The following is a 26,261-nucleotide window of genomic DNA, read 5'->3' as shown; positions in this document are numbered from 1 at the left end:
TTTTTTTTTTTTTTTTGAGACCGAGTTTCACTCTTTTGCCCAGGCTGGAGCACTGTCTACTGCCCAGGTCTGATCTCAGCTCACTGCAACCTCTGCCTCTTGGGTTCAAGTGACCTTCCTGCCTTAGTCTCCCAAGTAACTGGGACTAACAGGTGTGTGCCACCACACCCAGCTAATTTTTTGTATTTTTGGTAGAGATGAGGTTTCACCATGTTGGTCAGGCTGGTCTCGAACTCCTGACCACAGGTGATCCACCTGCCTCAGTCTCCCAAAGTGCTGGGATTACAGGTGAGAGCCACTGCAGCCAGCAAAGTGAGTACATCTTAATGAATGATGGGAACTACCACATTTCTAGAGGGAAGGTCCCAAGTGTGTAAAGATGTCACTTCTTCCCAGAATAGTCTAAACTGTTATTATCTATAATGGTTAATATCAATAACCCCCTCCAGTTTTTTTTTTAAATTTATAAATTATCCTAATGCTCCCAACATGGGAATGGTGGAGAAATTCTGGAATCAGAAGAGTGACAAGATTGGGGCAGAGAATGTGGTCCTGCTGGATAAACACATGACAAAGTACAGCAGGTGACAGCCTGTGACTGTGGCATCTGTGCAGGCAGAGGAGTGGGGCAAATAAAGGCCAGCACATACCCATGTGTCCAGAGGCTTAACTGTATGTCCACTGACCCAGCTATTCCACCTCTAGCAATTTATCTTGACAAAAATAGCCACGTGCGTAAAGATGTTCATCACAGCTTTATTCAAAGTCGTGAAAAACTGGAAATACACTAGTCCAACAATAAGGGGCCTCGAGATCTTGTCCACTCCTATACAGTACCCCATCCCTTTCTCTCTCACACACACAAGACTGAGTGGGCTATACGTAAACTGTCCGCCTGTGCTTTTTTGCCCCCTTATTTATAAGCATTTTTCATGTTAGTAACTACCAGTTTACTTGGTTCCGCAGCTGTGTGTGCATTATATTGTTGTTCTATGACTTACTTCACAATTACTCCCCCACCAGGGGTGGTCACTCCCAATTTTTTGCTATTACATATAATAAAACAGTGAAGATTCTTACAGTGATCTTTATGTTATGTGTCTATGGAAGTAAAACAAAGTTACAATGACCACTTACTGACTTTCTAATCATCTGTCATGTGGGAAATGCAGAAACCACAATAAGAGAGTATTACACTCTCATTAAAATGACCAAAGTGAAAAAGACTGACCATACCAAGTGTTGAAGAGGATGGGGGAGAACTGGAGCTTTCATACACTGCAGCTGGGAAGATAACACGATAAAATCACTTTGGCAGCTTCTTAAAAAATTAAACACGTACCTACTGGAAGCAACCCAAATGTCCACTAATGGGAAATGGATAAAGAAATTGTATATATCCATGAACTCTGACTCAGCAGTAAAAAAGAAGGAACCTTTGATGTACACAACAGCCTGAATCACTCTCAAAATAGCTTTGCTGAGTGAAAGAAGCCAGACCAGAAGAGAAGAGAGAGGGCACATACTGTGGGACTGCATTTATATAAACTTTCAGAAAATGCAAACAAATCTATAGTGACAGAAAACAGATCAGCAGTTGTCTGGGGACAAGGGAGGGAGGGAGAGGACAAAGAGCAGGAGGAAACTTCTGCGGGTGACAGATCCATGCTCATTGTCTTGATGGTGGTGATGGTTTCACAGCGATAAACGTTATGTCAAAATTCTTTATACACTTTTAAATGCCTGAAGTTTATTGTATGTCCAATAAAGTTAGAAAGAAATTTCAAAGGAAAAGACTATTTTTAAAAGATAGGTAAATGGGAATGCCTGTATGTGACTCAAATACAAGCTTGAATGTTGCTGTTCCTGTTCAAACAGTTGTGTGTTTTTTTTTTTTTTTTCCTGAAAAATACAAGTTTAACTTAGTTCCTTCTGTATTAGTTGGCCCAGGCTGCCATAACAAAACACCACAGAGTGGGTGGCTTAAACAACAGAAATTTACTTCTCCCAGTTCTGTAGGTTGGGAGTCCACGATCAAAGTGCCAAGTTTCACCTCTCTTCCTGGCTTGCAGACAGCCATCTCCTCACTGTGTCCTCACATGGTGGGAGGTGGAAGGATGTCTGTCTCTTCCTTTTCTTTCTTTTTTTTTTTTTTTTAAGAGACTCCTGGGCTCAAGCAAACCTCCCCCTCAGCCTCCCAAGTAGCTGAGACTACAGGTGCATGCTACCACACCAGGCTAATTTTTTTTTTTTTTTTTTTGTAGAGATGGGGTTTTCCCATGTTGTCCAGGTTGGTCTCAAACTCCTGGGCTCAAGTGATCCACCCTCCTGAGCCTCCCAAAGTCCTGAGAGTACAAGTGTGAGCCACTGTGCCTGGCCTCTTCCTGTTCCTGTAAGGCCACAGTCCTACTAAATTAGGGTCTCATCCTCATGACCTCATTTAACCTAAATCATCTGCCAAAGATCCTGCCTTGATATACAGCCACACTGGGGTGAAGACTTCAGCATATGGGTTTGAGGGGAGGAGGAGACACACAATTCAGTCCACAGCACCTTCCATACCAAGGCCTGACATGGAGTTTCTCGCTCCTAATTTACATTTCTGGGCAGAATTTACATAGTGTAGCTGGGTCACAAACCCTTTCCCTCATCCATAAACTCAATTCTGTTAGGTTACTGGATGTTTTAGTCTATTTTCTGTTGCTTATCACAGAATACCTGAAACTGGGTCATTTATAAAGAAAATCAATTCACTTTTTACAGTTACAGAGGTTGAAGGGGCTGCATCTGGTGAGGGCCTTCTTGCTGGTGGAGACTCTCTGCAGAGTCCCGAAGTGGCGCACGGTATCACATGGCAAGGAGGCTGAGCATGCTAATGCTAGCTCAGGCCTCTCTTCCTCTTCTTATTTAGCTACCAGTTCCTCACCCAGGATAACTCATCAATGCATTAATTCGTAAATCGAGTAACCCATTTATGAGAACAAAGCCCTCATGATCCAATCAACCTTTTAAAGGCCCCCCAACCCCAATATTGTCATATTAGGGTTAAGTTTCCTTTTTTTTTTTTTTTTTTTGAGACGGAGTCTCGCACTGTCGCCCAGGCTGGAGTGCAGTGGCCGGATCTCAGCTCACTGCAAGCTCCGCCTCCCGGGTTTGCGCCATTCTACTGCCTCAGCCTCCTGAGTAGCTGGGACTACAGGCGCCCGTCACCTCGCCCAGCTAGATTTTTGTATTTTTTTAGTAGAGACGGGGTTTCACCGTGTTAGCCAGGATGGTCTCGATCTCCTGACCTAGTGATCCGCCCGTCTCGGCCTCCCAAAGTGCTGGGATTACAGGCTTGAGCCACCGCGCCCGGCGAGGGTTAAGTTTCAGCATGAACTTTGGAAGGGCCATTTAAATCACAGCACTGGAGGAGTAATTCATCTCTAAATCTGGACTACCTCTATCCCCACAGCAGACCTGAAAGGAAGAATGGCAAAAATATTCCTTCACTCAAACACAAAATAAATAGACTATCCTGGCTACAAATTATTGAAAAGCACATCAGACTCTTTTCAGCAAAGAGAAATGCTCTTTTCAAAAAGACCACCTCAACCTTACAGTGTGAGTGGCCCTCACTGAGGCTGCTGTCAAGCCTGGGGTAGCAGTGCCCCTGCACATCCTCAGCTCCTTCAGATAACCTGGGGTAAGGGGCGAAGCTGCAATGTCATCAGAGCCCCAGCATGGCAACCACAACAGAATGACAGCAAAGTTATTCAGCAGCCTTTGCCACACCTTAGAAATGGAAGTTAGGGCCGGGCACGGTGGCTCACGTCTGTAATCCCAGCACTTTGGGAGGCCAAGGCAAGAGGATCACCTGAGGTCAGGAGTTCAAGACCAGTCTGGCCAACATGGCGAAACCCCGTCTCTAATAAAAATACAAAAAAATTTGCCAGGTGTGGTAGTGCATGCCTGTGATCCCAGCTACTCAGGAGGCTGAGGCAGGAGAATCACTTGAACCGGGAGGTGGAGGTTGCAGTGAGACAAGATTGGGTCACTGCACTCCAGCCTGGGCGACAGAGTGAGACTTCGTCTCAAAAAAGAAAAGAAACGGGAGGGGAAGGGAGGGGAGAGGAGAGAAAAAGAAATGGGAGTTGGATCTGCATCTTTAAAATCTGGTGCCAAAAGCATCAGGACACTGCCAGAGACAAATGGATGCTGGGCTGGCCCCTCTCCTGCAGAGGTACGGGATCTAGTTTAATGTGAAGCCCGTCAAGAATTCCCATCAACAGCATCCTTTCCATTTGGTCTCTTCTCAAGCAATCCAGGCCCTTATCATTCCACAATGACCCTGGCCCTGCACTTACCCGACCACCTCCACCCTCATGGTCACAGCCATCGAGGTCATCAGAACAAACGTTGCTGGAAAATGGCTAAAATCATAGCCCCAAATTTAGGTGTCACGCTCTAACAGATGAGGCCCTACAAGTGAGATGCCGAGATGAAACCAGGCACCCTGCAGGCTGAGAGGTGCAGCTCATACACAGGGAGGTTGGCAGGGCTGGTGGCCTTGTTTCAGGCCACTGAGCAATGCAGGGTCTGGCCAGCAGGGATAAGGAGTGCAGAGCTAACTGTGGCAGCAGCACCAAGGCTCCAGTGGGGGAGGAAGGCTGAAAGGACCATCCCCAGCAAACATGCAGGATACCCCCACGATGCAGTGCCCCATGAATAAGCTGGTGAAGAGCTCCTGGCATGCGGTGGAGGGGGCACAAATGACCTGGAAAGCTTTCCTGACTCAGCAGTTCTGGGTGCGTCACTGTATCACCACACACACACACGCGCACACACGCGCACGCACACACACGCACGCGCACACACGCACACACACGCACATGCATGCACACACACATGCATGCACACATGCACACGCGCACACACACACGCACACACCCCAAAGCCAAAGCTCACTGGGCTTCTGGACCACGAACAAGACTAAAGAAATCACACTTCCTCTGTTCCTCCACTAGGTGCGTGATACAAGACCATCTGGGCTTTCACCAGAAATCAGCTTTGTAAACAGATGACAGGTGGAGAGACAGCCTGCACCTCCTCATCACACTCTGTCATAGTTGAACTGTATCCCTCTCAAAACTCCTATGGCAAAGCCCTTCCTGACCTCCACCTGAGACTCAGACTGTATTTGGAGACAGGGTTTTTTTTTTTTTGAGACAGAGTCTCACTCTATTGCCCAGGCTAGAGAACAGTGGTGCAATCTTGGCTCATTGCATCCTCTGTCTTCTGGGTTCAAGGAATTCTCCTGCCTCAGCCTCCTGAGTAGCTGGGATTACAGGCATGTGCCATCACACCCAGATCATTTTTGTATTTGCAGTAGAGACAGGATTTCGCCATGTTGGCCAGGCTGGTCTTGAACTCCTGACCTCAAGTGATCCACCCACCGTGGCCTCCCACAGGCCAAGGGATTACAAGCATGAGCCACCATACCTGGCTGGAGACAGGATTTTTAAAGAGGTAATCAAAGTAGAATGAAGCAGTTAGGGTGAGCCGTAATGCAGTCTGACTGGTGTCCTTATGAGAAGAGGAAACCTGGGCCGGGTACAGTGGCTCACGCCTGTAATCCCAGCACTTTGAGAGGCCAAGGTGGGTGGATCACTTGAGGTTAGGAGTTCGAGAACAGCCTAGTCAACATGGTGAAACCCCATCCCTACTAAAAATACAAAAATTAGCTGGGTGTGGTGGCAGGCACCCGTAATCCCAGCTACTCTGGAGGCTGAAGCAGGAGGATCCGGGAGGTGGAGATTGCAGTGAGACGAGATCATGCCACTGCACTCCAGCCTGGGCAACAAAGTAAGACTCCATCTCAAAAAAAAAAAAAGAAGAAGAAATCTGGACACAGATACATTCGGAGGGATGATCCTGTGAGGACCCTGGGAGAAGACACCATGTCCAAGCCAAGCAGAGAGGCCTCAGAGGAACCAATCCTGCCGACACATTGATCTTGGACTTCTGGCCTCCCAAACTGTGAAAAAAAATTCTGTTGTTTAATTCACTCTGCCAGTGGTATTTTGTTATGGCAGCCCTGGCAAACTAACACAGTCTCCAAGCTGAAGAGGGCTTATGTGAACTAATACTAGTCAACAGGGAAGAGGAGTTGATTCAGGCAGTGGTAAAAAATCAGGATCCTGGCCAGGCATGGTGGCTCAGGCCTATAATTCCAGCACTTTGCGAGGATCACTCAAGCTCAGGAATTTGAGACCAGCCTGGGCAACACAGTGAAACTCTGTCTCTACAAAAAGAAAATACAAAAATTAGCCAGGCATGGTAGTGCACACATGCCTATAGTATCAGCTACTTGGGAGGCTGAGGCAGGAGGATGACCTGAGCCCAGGAGGCAGAGGCTGCAGTGAACTGAGATCATGCCATTGCACGCCAGCCTCAAAAAAAATAAAATAAAATAAAAAAGGATTCTGTTGGACTCACCAAGTTTTTATTAATTAATGTATTACTTTGGTTTGTGGTCACCCAGGCTGGAGTGCTGGAGTGCAGTGGTGCAATCTCAGCTCACTGCAACCTCCACCACCCAGGTTCAAGAAATTCTCTGGCCTCAGTCTCCCGAGCAGCTGGGATTACAGGTGTCCACCATCACGCCCAGCTGATTTTTGTATTTTTAGTAGAGATGGGGTTTCGCCATGTTGGCCGTCAGCCAGGCTGGTCTCAAACTCCTGACCTCAGGTGATCCACCCACCTCGGCCTCCCAAAGTGCTGGGATTACAGGTGTGAGCCACCACACCAGGCCTCTCACCAAGTTTTTAGGTAAAGAGGTCTTGCAGCCGATATGTAAAGGGCTAGAGTAGTTCACCAGGTCTCCAAACTCCAGCCCATGTTCTTCCCACTACACTGCAGCACTAATTCTGAAACACCACAATCAGGAGGCTCTGCTTTAAATAGGAGGTGCTTGTAGCTAAGTGATGAAGACTGCGGGAGCTGAACTGTGTGATACCACAGACCTCATATTGCCCTTCCTGTTCATGGCTGCTCTGTGAAACTGTAGTATGCCATCAGATAAAAGCAGTAAAAAAAAACGACAACAAAACTGGTGAATTTAGGACCATTACGACATTTTTTTTTTTTTAAAGCTTTAATGATAGGATTTTTCAATCTAGAGTTAATTGATTTCTATGAGCCTTCATTTCCAAAATCAAAGCTGTAAATCATGCCTGGTAGAGCACTTGGGTTCAGGACTCAAAAGGCACTTGATTAAAATGTTTTTCTTGGGGTGGGCAAGGTGGCTTATGCCTGCAATCCCAGCACTTTGGGAGGCCAAGGTGGGTGGATCACTTCAGCCCAGGAGTTCAATACCTGCCTGGGCAACATAGCAAAATCCCGCTTCTACAAAAATTACAAAAATTAGGTGGGCACGATGGCATACACATGCCTGTAGTCCCAGCTACTCAGGAGCTGAGGTAGGAGGATCATTTGAGCCCCGAAGGTTGAGGCTGCAGTGAGCCATGACTGTGCTACTGCACTCCAGCCTGTGAGACAGCCAGATCCTGTCTCAAAAAAACAAAAACAAAAAAAATTTTTTTAATTGACAAAATTTTTTTATGTTTATCATATGCAACATATGAAATATGTATACATTGTGAAACATCTAAATCAAGTTAATTAACACATGCATTACCAATATTTTATCATTTTTGTGGTGATAAACACTTAAAATCTATTCTCTAAGCAATTTTCTTTCTTTTTTTTTTTTTTTTTTTTTGAGATGGAGTTTCATTCCTGTTGCCCAGGCTGGAGTGCAGTGGCATGATCTCAGCTCACTGCAACCTCTGCCTCCCAGGTTCAAGTGATTCTCCTGCCTCAGCCTCCCAAGTAGCTAGGATTACAGGCGCCTGCCAGCATGCCCAGCTAATTTTTGTATTTTTAGTAGAGATGGGGTTTCATCATGTTGGCCAGGCTGGTCTCGAACTCCTGACCTCAGGTGATCTGCCCGCCTCGGAATCCCAAAGTGCTGGGATTACAGGTGTGAGCCACCGCACCTGGCCTCTCTTAGCAATTTTCAAGTATACAATACATTGTTATTAACTATAGGTGCCAAGTTGTACAACAGATCTCTTGAACTTATTCCTCTGATCTAACAGAAAATTCATATCCTTTGAGCAACCCCTCCCTATTTCAGCCCGCCCTGCCCCTGACCCTTGGTAACCACCATTGTACTCTACTTCTGTGAGTTCAACTTTTTTACACTCCACATGTAAGTGAGATCATGTGGTTATTTGACTTCCTGTGCCTGGCTTATTTCACTTGACATACTGTTCTCAAGGTTCATCCATGTTGTCACAAAGGGCACAATTTCATTCTTTAATAAAAGGTGAATAGCATTCCAGTGTGTATATTTTGGTGATTAAAACGTATTTAAAATAATCAGGGAAAGATGATGACTTGAAGTCTCAGACAAACCATTAACCAAAAGTTACCCTATTCCTATTACCCTATTTAGACTGATATGCCTAAAAACTATAAAAGAAACTAAAACTATTAAAAAAACTATTCTCGGGGCCAAGTATGGTGGCTCACACCTGTAATCCCAGCACTCTGGGAGGCCAAGGCGGGCTGATCACGAGGTGAGGAGATCGAGACTATCCTGGCTAACACAGTGAAACCCTATCTCTACTAAAAATACAAAAGAAGAATTAGCCAGGCGTAGTGGTGGGCACCTGTAGTCCCAGGTACTCAGGAGGCTAAGGCAGTAGAATTGCTTGAACCCAGGAGGCGGAGCTTGCAGTGAGCCGAGATGGCGCCACTGCAATCCACCCTGGCTGACAGAGCGAGACTCCATCTCAAAAAAAAAAAAAAAGATAAACTATTCTGTAACACAGAAAAATTCTAAAAATGATACTGAAACATTGATCAAGTTTGAAAATGATACCATTAGAATCTGTCTACAGCTGGACATACTACAACCTTCTGGGAAGCAGTTTTCTTAATTGTAAAAAGAGTTGACTGGATGCGTCTTCTCCAAATCTCAGGTTTATGCATTGTTAACATTTAGTCACCTACCTTTAAAAAAAGTATGTTGTGCTTTTGTGTCCTAAATTATTGTTTAAATTTGTATTATAAAGAATTTTACTAATTCAACTCTTAACTCTTTTGAGACAGACTCTTGCTCTGTCCCCCAGGCTGAAGTGCAGTGGTGCAATCTTGGCTCACTGAAACCTCTGCCTTCCAGGTTCTAGTGATTCTCCTGCCTCAGCCTCCCAAGTAGCTGGGACTATAGGCACTCGCCACCATGCCTGGCCAATTTTCTATATTTTTAATAGAGACAGGGTTTCACCACGTTGGCCAGGCTGGTCTCAAACTCCTGACCTCAGGCGATCCACCTGCTGCCTTGACCTCCCAAAGCGCTGGGATTACAGGCGTGAGCCACTGCGCCCCACCCAACTCTCAACTCTTACTCACTGAATTTCTGTGCATAAGTCCAAGAAATGTGATGATCACCAAAGCCTTAAAAAAATTCCTTTTTTTTGAGCCAGGGTCTCACTCTGTCACCCAGGCTGGAGTGCAGTGGTGCGACAGCTCCAGGCTGAGGCTCCAGGGATCTTCCCACTTCAGCCTTCTGAGTAGCTGGACTACAGGTGTGCACCACCATGCCCAGATAGTTTTTGTATTTTTGGACAGACAGGGTTTCCCCATGTTGCCCAGCCTGGTCTGAAAATCCTGGGCTCAAGTGATCCTTCTGCCCTCAGCCTCTCAAAGTGCTAGGATTACAGGCATGCACCACTGCACCCAGTGAAGAAAATTCTTTATTCATATCAGCTCCTATCAGGGACCCTTGAATGCAGAAGTTGCAAGTTTCACAGAAGCAAGTATTCCTGATGATGATCAAGACGTGCTCCCTCCAGCACCATCCAAACCCTCCACATCCAGTAACGGCAGGAACTGATTTCAGGGCCAAAGGTGCGTGCCTCCACACTGGCTCTTGTGCTTGGTGACAGCCCAGGGGATTCTTGCAATGGGTGAGACAGAGGTTTCCTTGCTTAAAGCCTCCCTGGGAGGAAGCTCAGTGGCTTCCCCTCCCCACCAGAGAAAAATCTATCAGTGGCCTGACCCTGCTGTATCCCTGGTCACTCTGTCCTCTGGCTACTCCTGTCCCCTTCCCATGCCTTGGACACAGGCCCATTCCCCAGATGGCCCTTCCTGCCAGCTTGCTCACTTCACCCCGGCCTCTGCTTTAATGTCACGCTCTCAGTGCTCTCTCTGTCTAAAATAGCACTCCCTCCTCCTTCCTCCATACCCCACTTCCCCAGTTTATTTTTCTTCTTAGCATTCAGCATCTGACATCACAGTCATCTGTCATCTGTCTCTCGCCAAGAAAGCGTCATTTCTTTCCATGAGAGCAGAGGCTTAGTGTTCAATGCCTTATCCCCAGCACTGAGGTGTTCATAGATCTTGTCCTACCACTTTCGTAGCATTCTAGGGCTGCTATAACGAAGTGCCACACACCAGGTGGCTTCAACAACAGAAATGTGTTCTCTCATGTTAAATCTGAAATCAAGGAGTCAAGAGAGTGGCTTCCTTCTGAAGGCTACATAGAGAATCTGTCCCGTGCCTCTCCCCCGCCTGCTAGGAGTTTGCTGTCACTCTTTGGGACTCCTTGGCTTGTAGATGCACCTTCCTGGTGTCTGCCTTCATCCTCACATGATGCCTTTCCTCATGCATGTCTGTGTCTACATTTCCCCTTTTTCGTCAGGACACCAGTCACAATGGATTAGGGCTACCCCCTAATGACCTTCTCTAGCTCGATTAGCTCTGTAAAAACGCTGTTTCCAAATCAAGTTACGTACTGAGGTACTAAGGATTAAGACTCCAGGGGGGTTTTTTTTATGGAGGCCACAATTCAATCCATAATAACCACTCAGTTGCATAAGACACCGGACAAGTGAGTTAACCTTCATTGGTAAAATGGGCCTAATAATTGCACCTACTGCATTTGGGTGATGCAGACAGGGTCCCTGGCAGAAAAGAAGCACAGCCCTTGCCCCTTACGTGAGCTATGCAGATACTGACGTGAAGAAGGCTGGAGGCTCTGCTCATGAGCATGGGCCTTGGAACCAGGCTGGTCGGGGCCTGAGCCCTCTCTCTGCCGCTGGCTGGCAGTGGCCTCGCACAAGTGGTTGAAACTGAGACGAATCTCAAGATACATTTTAAGTATTATAAAATAACGCACATCGACTCCTTAGCACGCAGTGAGCTCTCCGTGAATGTCAGCCACCACAGGCAAGGCTGAGGTAGGGCCTGACAGTGTCACCTTTGTCTCAACTGTATCTTGCAAATTCTTCAAGGTGGCTGCTTGAACTCAATAGTTAATCACAGCAGCAGGGAACAAGAAATGAGATCCAAGAGGAGACCATGGTGGGATTCCTCAGGTAACACCTCTAACAAAAAATCATGTCTTTCTTTTTTTTTTTGGAAACAGGCTCTTGCTCTGTCACTCAGGCTGGAGTGCAGTGGCACAATCATGGCTCACTAAAGCCTTGATCTCCTGGGCTCAAGCGATCCTTCTACCTCAGCCTCCTGAGTAGCTGGGACCACAGGCATGTACTACCACGACTGGATAATTTTATATATATATACACATGCATACGTATAACATATAAAAATATATATATATATACACACACACACATATTTTAGACAGAGTCTCACTCTGTCACGCAGGCTGGAGTGCAGTGGCGCGATCTCAGCTAACTGCAACCTCTGCTTCCCGGGTTCAAGCAATTCTCCTGCCTCAGCCTCCTGCGTAGCTGGGACTACAGGTGTGCACCACCATGCCCAGCTAATTTCTGTATTTTTAGTAGAGACAGGGTTTCACCATGGTGGCCAGGGTGGTCTTGATCTCTTGGCCTTGTGATCTGCCGGTCTCGGCCTCCCAAAGTGCTGGGATTACAGGCGTGAGCCACCGCGCCGGGTCTAAAATAGAAATTTCTTCCAAAAAGATACACAAATGCCCAATAAGCACATGAAAAGATGCTCAAAATTATTAGTCATAGGGAAATGCAAATCAAAACCATAGGGAGAGTTCTACTGGTAGAATCTGATGGCATGATGTCTCACGGAAAGTTCTCCACTCCCAGACGTGGGTCCCTCTGCTTCCTGCCATGCAGCACAGATATAGGCATCATGGGAAGGTAAAGAGCTTCCCTAAGGATGACCCTTCCAAGCTGGTCAACAGTCACAGCCTTCCTGGGATACAAGGCTGGCACGACCCACATCACACGGGAAGTCGACAGGCCAGGATCCAAGGTGAAAGAGAGGGAGTTGGTGGAGGCCGCGACCACTGTGGAGACATCACCTATGGTGGTTGTGGGCATTGCGGGCTACGTGGAAACCCCTTGAGGCCTCAGGACCTTCAAGACCATCTTTGCTGAGCACATCAACGATAAGTGCAAAAGGCATTTCTCTAACAACCGGCATAAATCTAAGAAGAAGGCCTTTACCAAGTACTGCAAGAAATGGTAGGATGAGGATGGCAAGAAGCAGCTGGAGAAGACTTCAGTAGCATGAAGAAGCACTGCCAAGTCACCCACGTCACTGCCCACACCCAGACGCGCCTGCTTCCTCTGTGCCAGAAGAAGGCCCAGCTGTTGGAGAGCCAAGTGAACAGAGGCACCATGGCTGAGAAGCTGGAACTGGGCCCAGGAGGGGCTAGAGCAGCAGGTACCTGTGAACCAAGCGTTTGGGCTGGACGAGATGATCGACATCATCGGGGTGACCAAGGGCAAAGGCTACAAAGAGGTCATCAGTTGTTGGCACACCAAGAAGCTGCCCCACAAGATCCACCAAGGCCTGTGCAAGGTGGCCTGGATTGGGGCATGGCATCCTGCCCATGTGGCCTTCTCCATGGCATGCATTGGGCAGAAAGGCGACCATTACCATACTGAGATTAATAAGAAGATCTATAAGATTGGCTAGCGCTACCTTACCGAGGACGGCAAACTGATCAAGAACAATGCCTCCACTGACCATGTCCTGTCTGACAAGAGCATCAACCCTCTGGGTGGCTTTGTCCACTATGGTGAAGTGACCAATGACTCTGTCATGCTGAAAGGCTGTGTGGTGGGAACCAAGAAGCAACTGCTCATTCTCTGCACATCTTTGATGGTGCAGACCAAACGGCGGGCTCTGGAGAACACTGACCTTAAGTTCACTGACACCACCTCCAAGTTTGGCCATGGCCACTTCCAGACCATGGAGGAGAAGAAAGCATTCATGGGACCACTCAAGAAAGACCAAATTGCAAAGGAAGAAGGAGTTTAATGCCAGGAACAGGTTCTGCACCTGGTGGGGCCTCAATAAAAGTTATCTTTAAAATATTATTAATTTAAAAAAACCACTGGGAGAGACCACTTCACACCACTAGGATGGTTATCATTAAAAAAAAACAAAACTGAAAATAGGTTGGGCATGGTGGCTCATGCCTGTAATCCCAGCACTTTGGGAGGCCGAGGCAGGTGGATCACCTGAGGTCAGGAGTTCAAGACTAGCCTGGCCAACATGGTGAAACCCCATCTGTATTAAAATATATACATATATATATATATATATTCAAAAATTAGCTAGGCATAGTGGCTAATGCCTGTAACCCCAGAGTCTGAGGGATGAGAATCGCTTGAACCCAGGAGGTGGAGGTTGCAGGAGCCAAGACTACGCAACTGCACTCTAGCCTGGGCGACAGAGTGAGACTCCGTGTCAAAAAAAAAAAAAACAACTTGAGGCCAGGCACGGTGGTTCACGCCTGTAATCTCAGCACTTTGGGAGGCTGAGGCAGGTAGATCATGAGGTCCGGAGATTGAGACCATCCTGGTTAACATGGTGAAACCCTGTCTCTACTAAAAATACAAAAAATTGGCTGGGTGTGGTGGCGTGTTCCTGTAATCCCAGCTACTCGGGAGGCTGAGCAGGAGAATGGCGTGAAACCGGGAGGCAGAGCTTGCAGTGAGCCAAGATCGCACCACTGCACTCCAGCCTGGGTGACAGAGCGAGATTCGTCTAAAAAAAAAAAAAAAAAAAACAAAAACAAAAACAAAAAAACCTGAAAATAAGTATTGGTGAGGATGATGTTACGAAATTGGAACACTCATGCATTGCTTTTGGTGGATATGTTAAAATAGTGCAACTGGTGGCTCCTTAATAAGTTAAACATAGCATTTCCATATGTCCCAGCAATGCCACTTCTAAGTATGCACCCTGAAGAGTTGAAAACTGAGGTTCAAACAAAAGCTTGTACACGAATGCTCATAGCAACACTATTCACAATAGCCAAAAGGTAAAAATCTAAATGCCCATCAACTGATTAATGGATAAAGAAAAATGTGGCTTGGTGCGGTGGCTCATGCCTATAATCCCAGCACTTTGGGAGGCCGAGGCAGGCAGATCACTGGAGGTCAGGAGTCTAAGACTGTCCTGGCCAACACAGTGAAACCCTGTCTCTACTAAAAATACAAAAAGTATCTGGGTGTGGTGGTGTGCACCTGCAGTCCCAGCTACTCGGAAGGCTAAGGCAGGAGAATCGCTTGAACCCAGAAGGTGGAGGTTGCAGTCAGCTGAGACTGTGCCACTGCACTTCAGCCTGGACGACAGAGCGAGACTCCATCTCAAAAAAAAAAAAAGAAAAGAAAAGAAAATGTAACTTACCCATACAACAGAGTATTATTCAGCTATAAAAAGGAAGGAAATTCTAACACGTACCATAACATGGATGAACCTCAAGAACATTATGCTAATGAAATGAACCAGTCACAAAAAGCCACATATGGTATGATTCCATTTCCATGAAAAGTCCGTACAGAGGGAAAGTAGATTTGCAGTTACCGGGGCTGGGGGGAGGGGGGAATGGGGGGCAACTGCTGAATGGGTATGGGTTTCCTTCTGGAGTGATGAAATCGTGTGGAACTAGAGAGCAGTAATGGTTGCACAACATGGTAAATGTACTAAAGGCCACTTAACTGTGTACTTTAAAATGGGTAAATGGTGAATTTTGTGTTATGTGAATTTTATCTTGATAAAGAAAAAGAAAAAACAGAAATAATGAAGACTGTTCCCTCCCTAACAATAAATATGCTGTTTGGCTGGGCATAGGTGGCTCACGTTTATAATCCCTGCACTTTGGGAGGCTGAGGTGGGTGGATCACTTGAGATCAGGAGTTCGAGACCAGCCTGGCCAACATGGTGAAACCCCATCTCTACTACAAATACAAAAAAATTATCTGGGCATGGTGGTGGACACCTGTTATCTCAGCTACTCGGGAGGCTGAGGCAGGAGAATCACTTGAACCTGGGAGGCTGAGGTTGCCATGAGCCAAGATTGCGCCACCGCACTCCCGTCTGGGTGACAGAGCAAGACTGTCTCAAACAAAAAAAAGAAAAAGAAAAAGAAAAAGTAGGCTGTTCTTATAAACCAGGAGGGATGAGTACTGAAACGGTGAAACATCCAGAAGAATGTGGGACTCAATGGGGTTCTACTGCTTCTCCCTTTCCCCTAAAAGAGCAACCCACCTTCATGCAAGTCTGTGAATGCAGTCTTCAATCACCTGGAGAATTCCTGAGATAGAGCTGTACAACCAAAGAATTTGCAAGCCCTTATTTCCTGTTTTAAAGACCTTAGAAACATTTATCCACCCCAGCCAGGATGGAGCCGTGACATTTACATGTCGTAAATATGCCTTGCAAAAGACCAGCAGTTTACCGGCTGAGCTGTAAGAGCTGCCTATCTCCAGCATGCCTGATAGCCATCTGTGGAGGCTGCAGGGTCAGGCTGCTGAAATTCTTAACTCACCCCAGTTTCCCTGGTGTGTTTGGCCTGGCGAGCTGAGATCTGCAGAGTAGAGTGAGACATCTCCTAACTCCCACCTAGCGCTTGGGCTCCAAACTCAGGTCCTGTCCAAACAGCAACAGAGCCAGGTACAGTTTCTCTAAGCCCAAATATCATCTACCTACATCTTACAGTGGTCATCTGAGCACTTGAAGGTCCCTGTGTCACTTTCTTTCTGGGAAAGAAAGGATGGGAAAATATAATGCTCCCATCTATAGGTCACTTATATAGAGGTGTGGTTCCTAACCTTTTTGGCACCAGGGACCCGTTTTGTGGAAGACAATTTCTCCACAGATGGGGTGGCGGAGGGGCAGGAGGGCGGAAGGTTGGTTTCAGGATGAAACTGTAGATCTGCTGTTGCACCACCTCAGATCATCAGGTATTAGTTAGATTCTCATAAAGAGTGGCCAGGCTTGGTGGCTCACGCCTGTGACCCCAGCATTTTGGGAGGCCAAGGCGGGTGGATCACTTGAGGTCAGGAGTTCGAGACCAGCCCGGCCAATGTGGCGAAACCCAGTCTCTACTAAAAATACAAAAATTAGGCAGGCGTGGTGGCACATGCCTGTAATCCCAACTACTCAGGTGGCTGAGGCTAGAGAATTGCTTGAACCTGGGAGGTGGAGGTTGCAGTGAGCCGAGGTTGCGCCACTGTACTCCAAACTGGGCAACAGAATGAGACTGTCTCAAAAAAAAAAAAAAGTCTCATAAAGAGCATGCAAGCTAGATCCCTCGCATGTGCAGTTCACAATAGGGTTCATGTTCCTGGGATAACCCACTACCACCACTAACCTGACAGAAGGCAGAGCCCAAGCGGTAACACCCACTCATACCGCTCACCTCCTGCTGTGTGTCCCCGTTCCTAACAGGCCACAGACTGGTACCGGTTAGCGGCCTGGGGGTTGGGGATCCCTGATATAGAGGACAAGGTCAAGCCCACATTTGACCAGTTTTGGTTTTCCTAGATCTGATTTCATACACACACACACACACACACACGCACACACGTACGTACGCACGCACAAGCACACACACACACAAGTTCTGGGCAGAATTCAATATTTATTTCAACTTCTATTCTTCGAGGAGTTACCAGACAGCAGTAAAAGAATCAAAAAAGTAGATCAAAGAAGAAAAATAAATAAAAATCCTAAGGAGTATACAAAGAACAGTCTTTGAATGCCTAATTTGACAATTTTAAATTGTATCTTGTCTAGACATAAATACTGTTAAGAAAAAGACTGTTCAACTACATGAACACTATATATAATTTTATGCTCAGAAAAAGATGGAAGGAGGTACATACACTGATAGGTTAACAGTGGGTAACACTGGAGGACAGAATTATGAGTGGTTTTTTTCTTTTCTGTATTTTCTAATTGTTGTAATCATCATTGTATATATAATGGTATTTCTTTGAAATAATATAGAGATTATACTGCATAATATGTAATAATATAAAGATTATAAAATACAAATAATATAACCATGTAATTTCTTGTAATAATAAAAAGACAATTACATCCCCACCTCCACGCAATCCAAATAGGATACACCCGACATACCTTGTTGAGTTTGCCAAGTGAAGATATGAGATCCGCCCATTCACTCGAGGACTCAAAATTTCTCAAAGCCTTTTCAATCACTGAAGAGTAGCTTCTGTATCTGTAATCATTTAAGAGCTCCTGCTCTTCTGGATCCATCTTACATTCTCACAGCAGAAAAGTATCTAAAAGCAAATCAAAAAATAACCAAACGAGAGAGCCATTCGGGGATACAAATCATTCCCAACCCAGAGCTACAGAAGACAGGTGTCCACAAACACTACTGTGCACAAACTCACTGGGCAATCCTGTTCAAATATTTAGCAAGGCTTCTGGGCCAGGCACTGTGGGAGATGAAAGATAAACAGTTCCCACCCTCGTGGATTCTGGGGGAGAACAGGAAACAGGAGTAGACAGCATAAGAGTGCTAGGGCTCCAAGTAATTGACAAAACTAATTCCAGGATCAAAGCTGCTAGACTATATGTTGTCACCAGCTGGTAATTTTGAATGAGCACGGCCCCTCCTATCATATGGAATTTTTTATTTTATTTTTTATTTCTTATTTTTTGGAGGCAGGGTCTTACTCTGCCACCCAGGCAGAAGTGCAGTGGCATGATCATGGGTCACTGCAGCCTCGACCTCCTAAGCTCAAGTGATCCTTCCTTCCACCTCAGCCTCCCAAGCAGCTGGGACTGTTGGGATGCGTCACCATACCTGGCTGTTTTATTTAAAGTGTGGCAGGCATCTACCCAGCATGCCTTGTTCTCCTTTTCTGTACTAAGGGAGCACTGGTTTTGTTCACAGTAACACTATAATTCCCAGACTCCCTTGCATCTAGGTGGCCATGTGATAGCTCTTGACCAATGAGATGTCAGTAGAAGCTGTGGGTCAAAAAGGCAATTGGAAAGGAAGCAGACTCCCTGGCATAAGCCTTTGCCCTCCATTCTTCTTCTTTCTGCCTGGAACAAAGGCATGATGTTGGAGTGAAGCTATATCTTGCAACTGTCATGAAACATGCACAAAAGTCACAAACTAACGACGGCTGAGTGGAATGACAGAGTCCCTGCAGCCCCAGATGGCATGGTGAAGGTACCACATGCCAACTCCGGATGCTGTAATGTCTGGTGTATGTTTTCTGCACATAACAGCTGTTTAAGCCTCTGTTCAATCAGGTTTTCTGTTATAGCCAACCACAATCCTAATTGATATATGAGGACAAATAGTATTTCACTAGTACGCTCAGTCTGAAAGGAAAGACAAATACAGAGCAATGCTATACAGTTAAACACGAGTGAATGCAGTTAGCTGGGTAGATTGCTAAACAAGTTGGATGCAGTCAATCAAATAAAAAGGCAAATATGGTAAATGGAAGAAACTGAACTGAAGGTACAACACGTTCATTAAGCTTGAGTCTTTCATTTACGGGCCAGTACAGTTATAAAAATTTCATGAAATCTCATACTTCAATATCCAATCACTCCAGACCCAATCCAATCTTCACCAGGCCATCACTTTCTTTTCTTTTCTTTTTTTTTTTTTTGAGAGAGTCTCACTCTTGTTGCCCAGGCTGGAGTGCAATGGCACAATCTCAGCTCACTGCAAACTCTGCCTCCTGGGTTCAAGCGATTCTCCTGCCTCAGCCTCTCAAGTAGCTGGGGCTACAGTCACGTGTCACCACACCGGCTAATTTTTGTATTTTTAGTACAGATGGGGTTTCACTATGTTGGTCAGGCTGGTCTTCAACTCCTGACCTCGTGATCTGCCCACCTCGGCCTCCCAAAGGGCTGGGATTACAGGCGTGAGCCACCACGCCTGGCAACCACCACTACTTTCAAGTCACCAATGGCAGAGGTCCTTTCTGTTTCCTCACTTTACCTCTCAGTGGCACTCTGCAGCAGACCACTTCTTCTCCAAGCAGCCTAGCAGCTTCCACTTGGCCCAAATACTCCTCTGGCCCCTCCAGCCCCAGAGCTTGTTTCTCACCTACCTCTCTGAAGTTCTTTCTTCCTCCTCTACCAACTGCTAAATACATTCCCTGGAGGCCGGGCATGGTGGCTCACACCTGTAATCCCAGCACTTTGGGAGGCCAAGGCAGGCAGATCACTCGTGGTCAGATATTTGAGACCAGCCTGGCCAACACGGTGAAACCCCATCTCTACGGAAAAATAAAATAAAAAAAAATAGCTGGGCATGGTGGCACACACCTGCAGTCCCAGCTACTTGGGAGGTTGAGGCAGGAGAATCGCTTGAACCCAGGAGGTCGAGGTTGCAGTGAGCCGGGACTGTGCCACTGTACCTCAGGAAGGGTGACAGAACAAGACTCTGTCTCAAAAAAAAAAAAAAAAAAAAAAAAGAAAGAAAGTGAAGACTTTGGAAGGTGATTAAATTATGGGATTAATGCCCTTTTAAAAGGGATACTAGCTGAACGGAGTGGCTCACATCTGAAATCCTGGGAGGCCAAAGCAGGTGGATCACTTGACTCCAGGAGTTGGAGACTAACCTGAGCAATATGGTGAAATCTCATCTCTACAAAAAATACAAAAATTAGCAAAGTGTGGTGGTACATGCCTATAGTCACAGGTACTCAGGAGTCTGAGTTGGGAGGATCACTTGAGCTTGGAAGATTGAGGCTGCGGTGAGCCATGATCATGCCACTGCACTCCAGTCTGGGCAACAGAATGAGACCTTGTCTCAAATAAATAAATTAAAGAGACCTGAGGGAGCCTGGCTGTTCTTTCTACTGTGAGGACACAGCTAGCAGGCCCTACCAGACACTGAATCTGCCAGCACCTTGATCTTGAACTTCTCAGCCTCCAGAACTACAGGAATATATTACTGTTACTTATAACAGAAATACCTAGTTTACACTATTTTGTTGGAGCAGCCTGAATTAACTAAGACAAGCATCCATCAACAAAATATAGTCTATCTGCAAAGGAATGCTGAGGCAATGGAAAGGAACCAGGTACTGATACGTGCTGCAACATGGATGCATCCTGAAAACACACGCTTAGTGGAAGACGCCAGACACACAAGACCAGACATTGCAAGATTCCATTGATATGAAATGCCCTCCACAAGCAAATCTAGAGAGATGGCAGTAGGTTAGCGGCTGCCTAGGTGCGGTGAAAACAGAGAATAACTTCCATTGGGAATAGTGACCTTTCTGAGGTAAGGCAAATGTGCTAAAATGGGATGATGGCGATGCTTGCACAACTCTGTAAATGTATGAAAAAATCACTGAAATTATATGGGCACAGTGGCTCATGCCTGTGATCCCAGCTACTCCAGAGGTTGAGGTGGGAGGATTGCTTCTGCCCCACAGCTTGTGACCAGCCTGGGTAACATGGCAAGACCCTGTCTCAAAGACAACACCACCACTGAATTATATACTTGAATGAATTTTATGAGCTGCAAATTATAGCGCAATAAAGCCGTTTAAAAAAATAAAACTAGGCCGGGTGTAGTGACTCACGCCTGTAATCCCAGCACTGTGGGAGGCTGAGGTGGGTGGAACATGAGGGCAGGAGTTCAAGACCAGCCTGGCCAACATGGTGAAACCCTATCTCTACTAAAAATAGAAAAATGAGCCAGGCATGGTGGCTATAATCACAGCTACTCAGAAGGCTGAGGCAGGAGAATCACTTGAACCCGGGAGGCAGAGGATGCAGTGGGCTGAGATTGCACCATTGCACTCCAGCCTGGATGACATAGCGAAACTCTGTCCCAAAGAAACAAACCAAAAAACCACTAAATTCTCAATTCCATCTGCTCAACATGCTCCTTCTCCAGGCTTTCCCTTCTCAGAAAGTAGCCCCTTCACCTGTGGGATCATTCTAGACTCTTCCTTCTCTTCACCTGCCACGCTCAACCCCAGTCCTGTTTGTCTCCTCTTCCTAAACACCTGTTGACTCAATTGTTCTCTGTCTCCGCCGCACCGCAGTCTGGGCTGCCTGTTCCCTGCATGTTTGCAGAAGCTTCCCAATGATTCTCCCACACTTGCCCCTTTCCAGTGCCTTTACACACAGTGCTCCAAGAATCCTCTTAAAACATAATGCATACAACTGCCATGTTTAAAATTGTTTCCATAAAGCTTCAAATAAGGCCAGGGGCAATGGCTCATGCCAGTAATCCCAGCACTTCAGGAGGCTGAGGCGGGTGGATCACCTGACGTCAGGAGTTCATGACCAGCCTGATCAACATGGAGAAACACTGTCTCCACTAAAACTACAAAAAATTAGCCAGGTGCGGTGGCACATGTCTGTGATCCCAGCTACTCGGGAGGCTGAGGCAGGAGAATCGCTTGAACCTGGGAGGTGGAAGTTACAGTGAGCTGGGATTGCGGCACCACACTCCATCCTGGGCAACAGAGCGAGACGTTGTCTCAAAAAAAAAAAAAAAAAAAAAGAAAGAAAGCTCAAAACAGAACCAAACAACCCCTTTTCCAGCTTACAAGACTCTACCCACTTCTCACTGCACCCTTCAACCCCAGGACAAACCCATCCTGCCACAGAGCCTCTGCATTCATGCCTCTCTGCAAAAATATACTGCACCTTGCACACCCAGCCACAAAATAAGACTCATTCTTCCCAGGAAGGCCTGTCCCTTTTTCTGAAATAACTGCCTTCACACGTTTTGAAAATATTAAGGAAAAGATGGTAATGAGAGATGGTAGTTTGTTCCTTTTGCCAAGTAAAGACTAAGAAGTTGATATATCCAAACAGTCCATACTATTTTTTTTCCAGAAAATTCACAGTTCTGAAACCCAGCATCTCTAAACCACCGCAATACTCCAATGGGGCACAGTCTGTTCACTCTTCTAAGTGTCTAAACATGGGGGAAACAAACATAAAGAAGACAAGGTCCCTACTCTCATCGTTCACAGCCTAATAAAAGTGGAAGTACCTAAATACATAATTCCAGTTTAATGTGGCTCACATTAAAATACCTAAATACATCATCTCAGTTTAATATGGCACACATAAGTGTCAGAGGGTGGAAAAAGTGACCTTGCTCTTTTTAACACACATAAGTGACAGAGGGTGGACAAAATGACAGAGTCTGATGATAGCAAGAGGAAACTCAGCCACCGGCAGAGGAGTCCTCAAAGTTGAGAAGTGTGGGCGGCTAGAGTTACCAGGAAGAGGACTGTGATAAGATGTGTATTGACAATAAGGTGTGTATTTAGAAGGTGGGGTGGCAAGGGACGCCACTGCTCATGGCAAGGAGGGCATCAGCCAGGTAAGAGCAGGTAGCTGGAGCAGTTCAATGTTATGGTTGGCCATATGAAGAAAGTGCTATTTGGTGTAACTACCAGCACAGGTGAGAAGTTTGGAAACTGTCATTCATGCAAGCTCCTTTATTTCAAAATATGGGGCATGTGGTATGCTACCAAGCAAGTCTTCTGGGTGAGCTTGGAAAATTCACCTTGGAAAATTCACCATTTTCCAAGAAAATGCATGCATTTCTTTTTTTTCTTTCTTTTTTTTTTTTTTGAGACGGAGTCTCGCTCTGCCACCCAGGCTGGAGTGCAGTGGCCGGATCTCAGCTCACTGCAAGCTCCGCCTCCTGGGTTTACGCCATTCTCCTGCCTCAGCCTCCCGAGTAGCTGGGACTACAGGCGCCCGCCACCTCGCCCGGCTAGTTTTTTGTATTTTTTAGTAGAGACGGGGTTTCACCGTGTTAGCCAGGATGGTCTCGATCTCCTGACCTCGTGATCCGCCTGCCTTGGCCTCCCAAAGTGCTGGGATTACAGGCTTAAGCCACCACGCCCGGCTCTTTTTTTTTTTTTTTTTTTTGAGATGGAGTTTCCCTCTTGTTGCTCAGGCTGGAGTGCAATGGCACAATCTCAGCTCACCGCAACCTCCGCCTCCTGAGTACAAGCGATTTTCCTGCCTCAGCCTCCTAACTGGGATTACAGGCATGTGCCACCATGCCCAGCTAATTTTGTATTTTTAGTAGAGATGGGGTTTCTCCATGCTGGTCAGGCTGGTCTCCAACTCCCAACCTCAGGTGAACCTCCTGCCTCAGCCTCCCAAAGTACTGGGATTACAGGTGTGAGCCACTGTGCCCGGTCTCCTTTTTGTTTTGTTTTTGTTGTTTGAGGCGGAGTCTCGCTCTTGTCACCCAGGATGGAGTAAAATGGTGTGATCTTGGCTCACTGCAACCTCTGCCTCTCGGGTTCAAGCGATTCTCCTGCCTCAGCCTCCCGAGTACTGGGATCACAGGCGCCCACCACAATGCCTGGCTAATTTTTTAAAAAATATTTTTGGTAGAGACGGAGTTTCATCATGTTGGCCAGGCTGGTCTTGAACTCCTGACCTAAGGTGATCCGCCCACCTCGGCCTCCCAAAGTGTTGGGATTACAGGCATGAGACACCGCACCTGGCCTTATGCATGCATTTCTTTTCTTCTTTTTTCTGTTACTGTTTTTTTTTTTTTTAGACAGAGTCTTGCTCTGTCGCCATGCTGGAGTGCAGTGGCGCCATCTTGGCTCACTGCAACCTCTGCATCCTAGGTTCAAGCAATTCTCCTGCCTCAGACTCCAGAGTAGCTGGGACTACTGGCATGCACCACCACGCCCGGCTAATTTTTGTATTTTTAGTAGAGACGCAGTTTCATCACATTGGCCAGGATGGTCTTGATCTCCCGACCTTGTGATCCGCCCCCTTGACCTCCCAAAGTGCTGGGATTACAGGTGTGAGCCTCCGTACCAGGCCGAATGCATTTCTTTGATGCAATACAGGAGTCCTGTGAGACGGGTATTAGGAAGTCAGGCCATTCGGAAAATTGCCCAGGTCACACACCCAGCAGCTGGCAGAACCAGATTCGAGCTCAGGAAAGTGAGATAGTTCAGGGTCTCCAGTACATTATGCTAGTGATAAAATTATTGGTTCAGTCCTTAAATAGCTCTTTTGCCAATGATCTTGCAATCTATCCTAGATATGTCTCCTGTGAGAGATTGAACAGTTCAGTAAAACCGAGTTATACAGCCTATAAGTAACTAGACACACAAAGAAGTAATCACATAATAAGTGTATCTACTCACATACCGTAAAATCGAAAATGTCAGCAAGAAATCTCTCACTTTACCCATTTTTAATTTCATAGAAAATCAAATTCAGGGTTGAGCACTGTGGCTCATACCTGTAATCCAAGCACTTCAAGAGGCCGAGGAGGAAGGATTGCTTGAGCCCAGGAGTTTGAGACCAGACTGGGCAACACAGTGAGACCTTCGTCTCAAAATAATAATAATAATAATAAAGAAAAAGAAAACAACAAGTTCGAGAGAAAAACCAACTGCCAGATCCCAAAAAAGTTCACTGTAAATATGTTTATATGAAGGAACATTTCTGAGCTCGATGAAAATGAGGACACAGTGACCCTACCACATAAGCAAAAACATTTAGCAACAGATAACAGATATGTACTATTAGTAATAAAATTGATAACGATCCTTAGTCTACAGCACAGAAACACTCATCACCAACGGTCTTCACTCTGGGACACGCTGTTTTGAATTTGGTCTTTCAGAGTGGTAATCAAATTGTACTGGAAAAAATTTAAGCCACCTAGGTGATGGCAGGAGGCTTGTGGGGCCGGGGGGACGGTCTTCCATCACCTTACCAAAAAAATCCTAGCAAAGTCTTCCCAATTGCGGGGCTGCAGTAGCGAGTGTAGGGCAACACCTGCGGGTAACAGTCCCCGCGAGCAGTCGGGAACCCTGCAGGGCGCAGGGGCCAGGATGGCGGAGCGCGCACTGCGGCCCGGTACCTTCTCCTGAGGACTGGCTGGAAGACTGGGGTCTTCCCCGACGAGGAAAGCCCTCAGTTCTCACAGGTCCGCGTCCCCAGCCTCCTCCCCAGCCACGACCGCACGAGCAAACAAAGGCTGAGCGTCTAGCTGTGGGCCCGCCCCGGGAGGGTGAGCGGGCCGCGATCCACCCCTAACCTGCACCTGCCGCCCGGCTAGCGAGGGCGTGGTCGGCATCTCATCCTCCGCGCCAGGGTCAGGTAACCCGAGGGGATCCCACCCAGTCTCCCTGCTGCCCTCCGGGTCTACGGCCCCGAGCTCCACGCCCCCGCACTGCAGCAGCCAGCGCCATGGGCCCAAGCCGCGCGCCGGGAAGCCACCTGCACCCCGAGCCGCCCCACGGCGCCGCCCAAGCCCTCTGGACCTGGGGAGGGGCCCGCGGGCCGGCGGGGAGGAGACGCCCGGCTCCTGCGGCTTCGCCCAGCGGCTGAGGACTGGACGCCGGGCAGGGCGCGGGCACAACTTACCCGCGGCAGTGGCTCTGTTGGCGGGCGCGCTCACGTGCGGCGCTGAGGAGCCCGCCGAGCTGCGGGAGAGAGACTGGGCAGGGGCTGCGGCGCGGCCGGGAGCCAGAACCACCGACAAAGCGCCGCGCCTGAGAACCAGCGGCGGCTGCTCTTCCCTACTGCGGGAGTCGGGGCGGAGCCTGGAGGCGGGGCCTTGGCGCTTGGGGGCGGGGCTGGAAGGCGGGGCTGGACGCCTGGAGGCGGGGTTAGGGGCGGAACCTGGAGGTGGGCCATAGGCGCGCGGGGGCGGGGTTTCCGCGGGCGGGGCGGAACTAAAAGACTGGGCCTGACCCATGGAGACGGGATCAAGGGCGGGGCCTGGGAGTGGGCCGTCGGTACAGGGGCGGGGCCTCGGCGGGCAGGGCTGGGTTGGAAGGCGAGGCCTGACTCATGAAGGCAGGATCAAGGGCGGTGCCTGGAGGCGGGCCATAACAAGAGGGGCGGGACCTAGGCGGGCCGGGCTGGGCTGAAAGGCGAGGCTTGACTCATGGAGGCGGGATCAGGGGCGGGGCCTGAAGGTGGGCCATTGG

The 26,261-nt window shown here is 47.4% G+C and overlaps 1 protein-coding gene and 1 pseudogene across 2 annotated transcripts in view; one reads left to right on the top strand and one right to left on the bottom strand.

Annotated features, from left to right (window-relative positions):
• DOP1B (DOP1 leucine zipper like protein B) overlaps nt 1-25,847 on the bottom strand; it is a 124,047-nt gene extending 98,200 nt beyond the window's left edge. For both annotated transcript variants that reach the window (XR_004052763.1, XM_030915409.1), the window contains exons 1-2: nt 25,693-25,847; nt 17,434-17,597 (exon numbers count right to left, since the gene is read on the bottom strand). Coding sequence is in view for 1 of the 2 variants with exons in the window: in XM_030915409.1 (XP_030771269.1) it covers nt 17,434-17,571 (138 nt within the window). In the remaining variant the exon portion in view is untranslated. The remainder of the gene's footprint in view (nt 1-17,433; nt 17,598-25,692) is intronic.
• On the top strand, nt 12,106-13,317 carry LOC104680264 (annotated as a pseudogene).
• Nucleotides 25,848-26,261: the final 414 nt, after the last annotated feature.

Source organism: Rhinopithecus roxellana, chromosome 13 (genome assembly GCF_007565055.1).
Source record: "Rhinopithecus roxellana isolate Shanxi Qingling chromosome 13, ASM756505v1, whole genome shotgun sequence".
Lineage (NCBI taxonomy): Eukaryota > Metazoa > Chordata > Mammalia > Primates > Cercopithecidae > Rhinopithecus > Rhinopithecus roxellana.
This window is presented reverse-complemented; position numbering and strand designations above follow the sequence as displayed.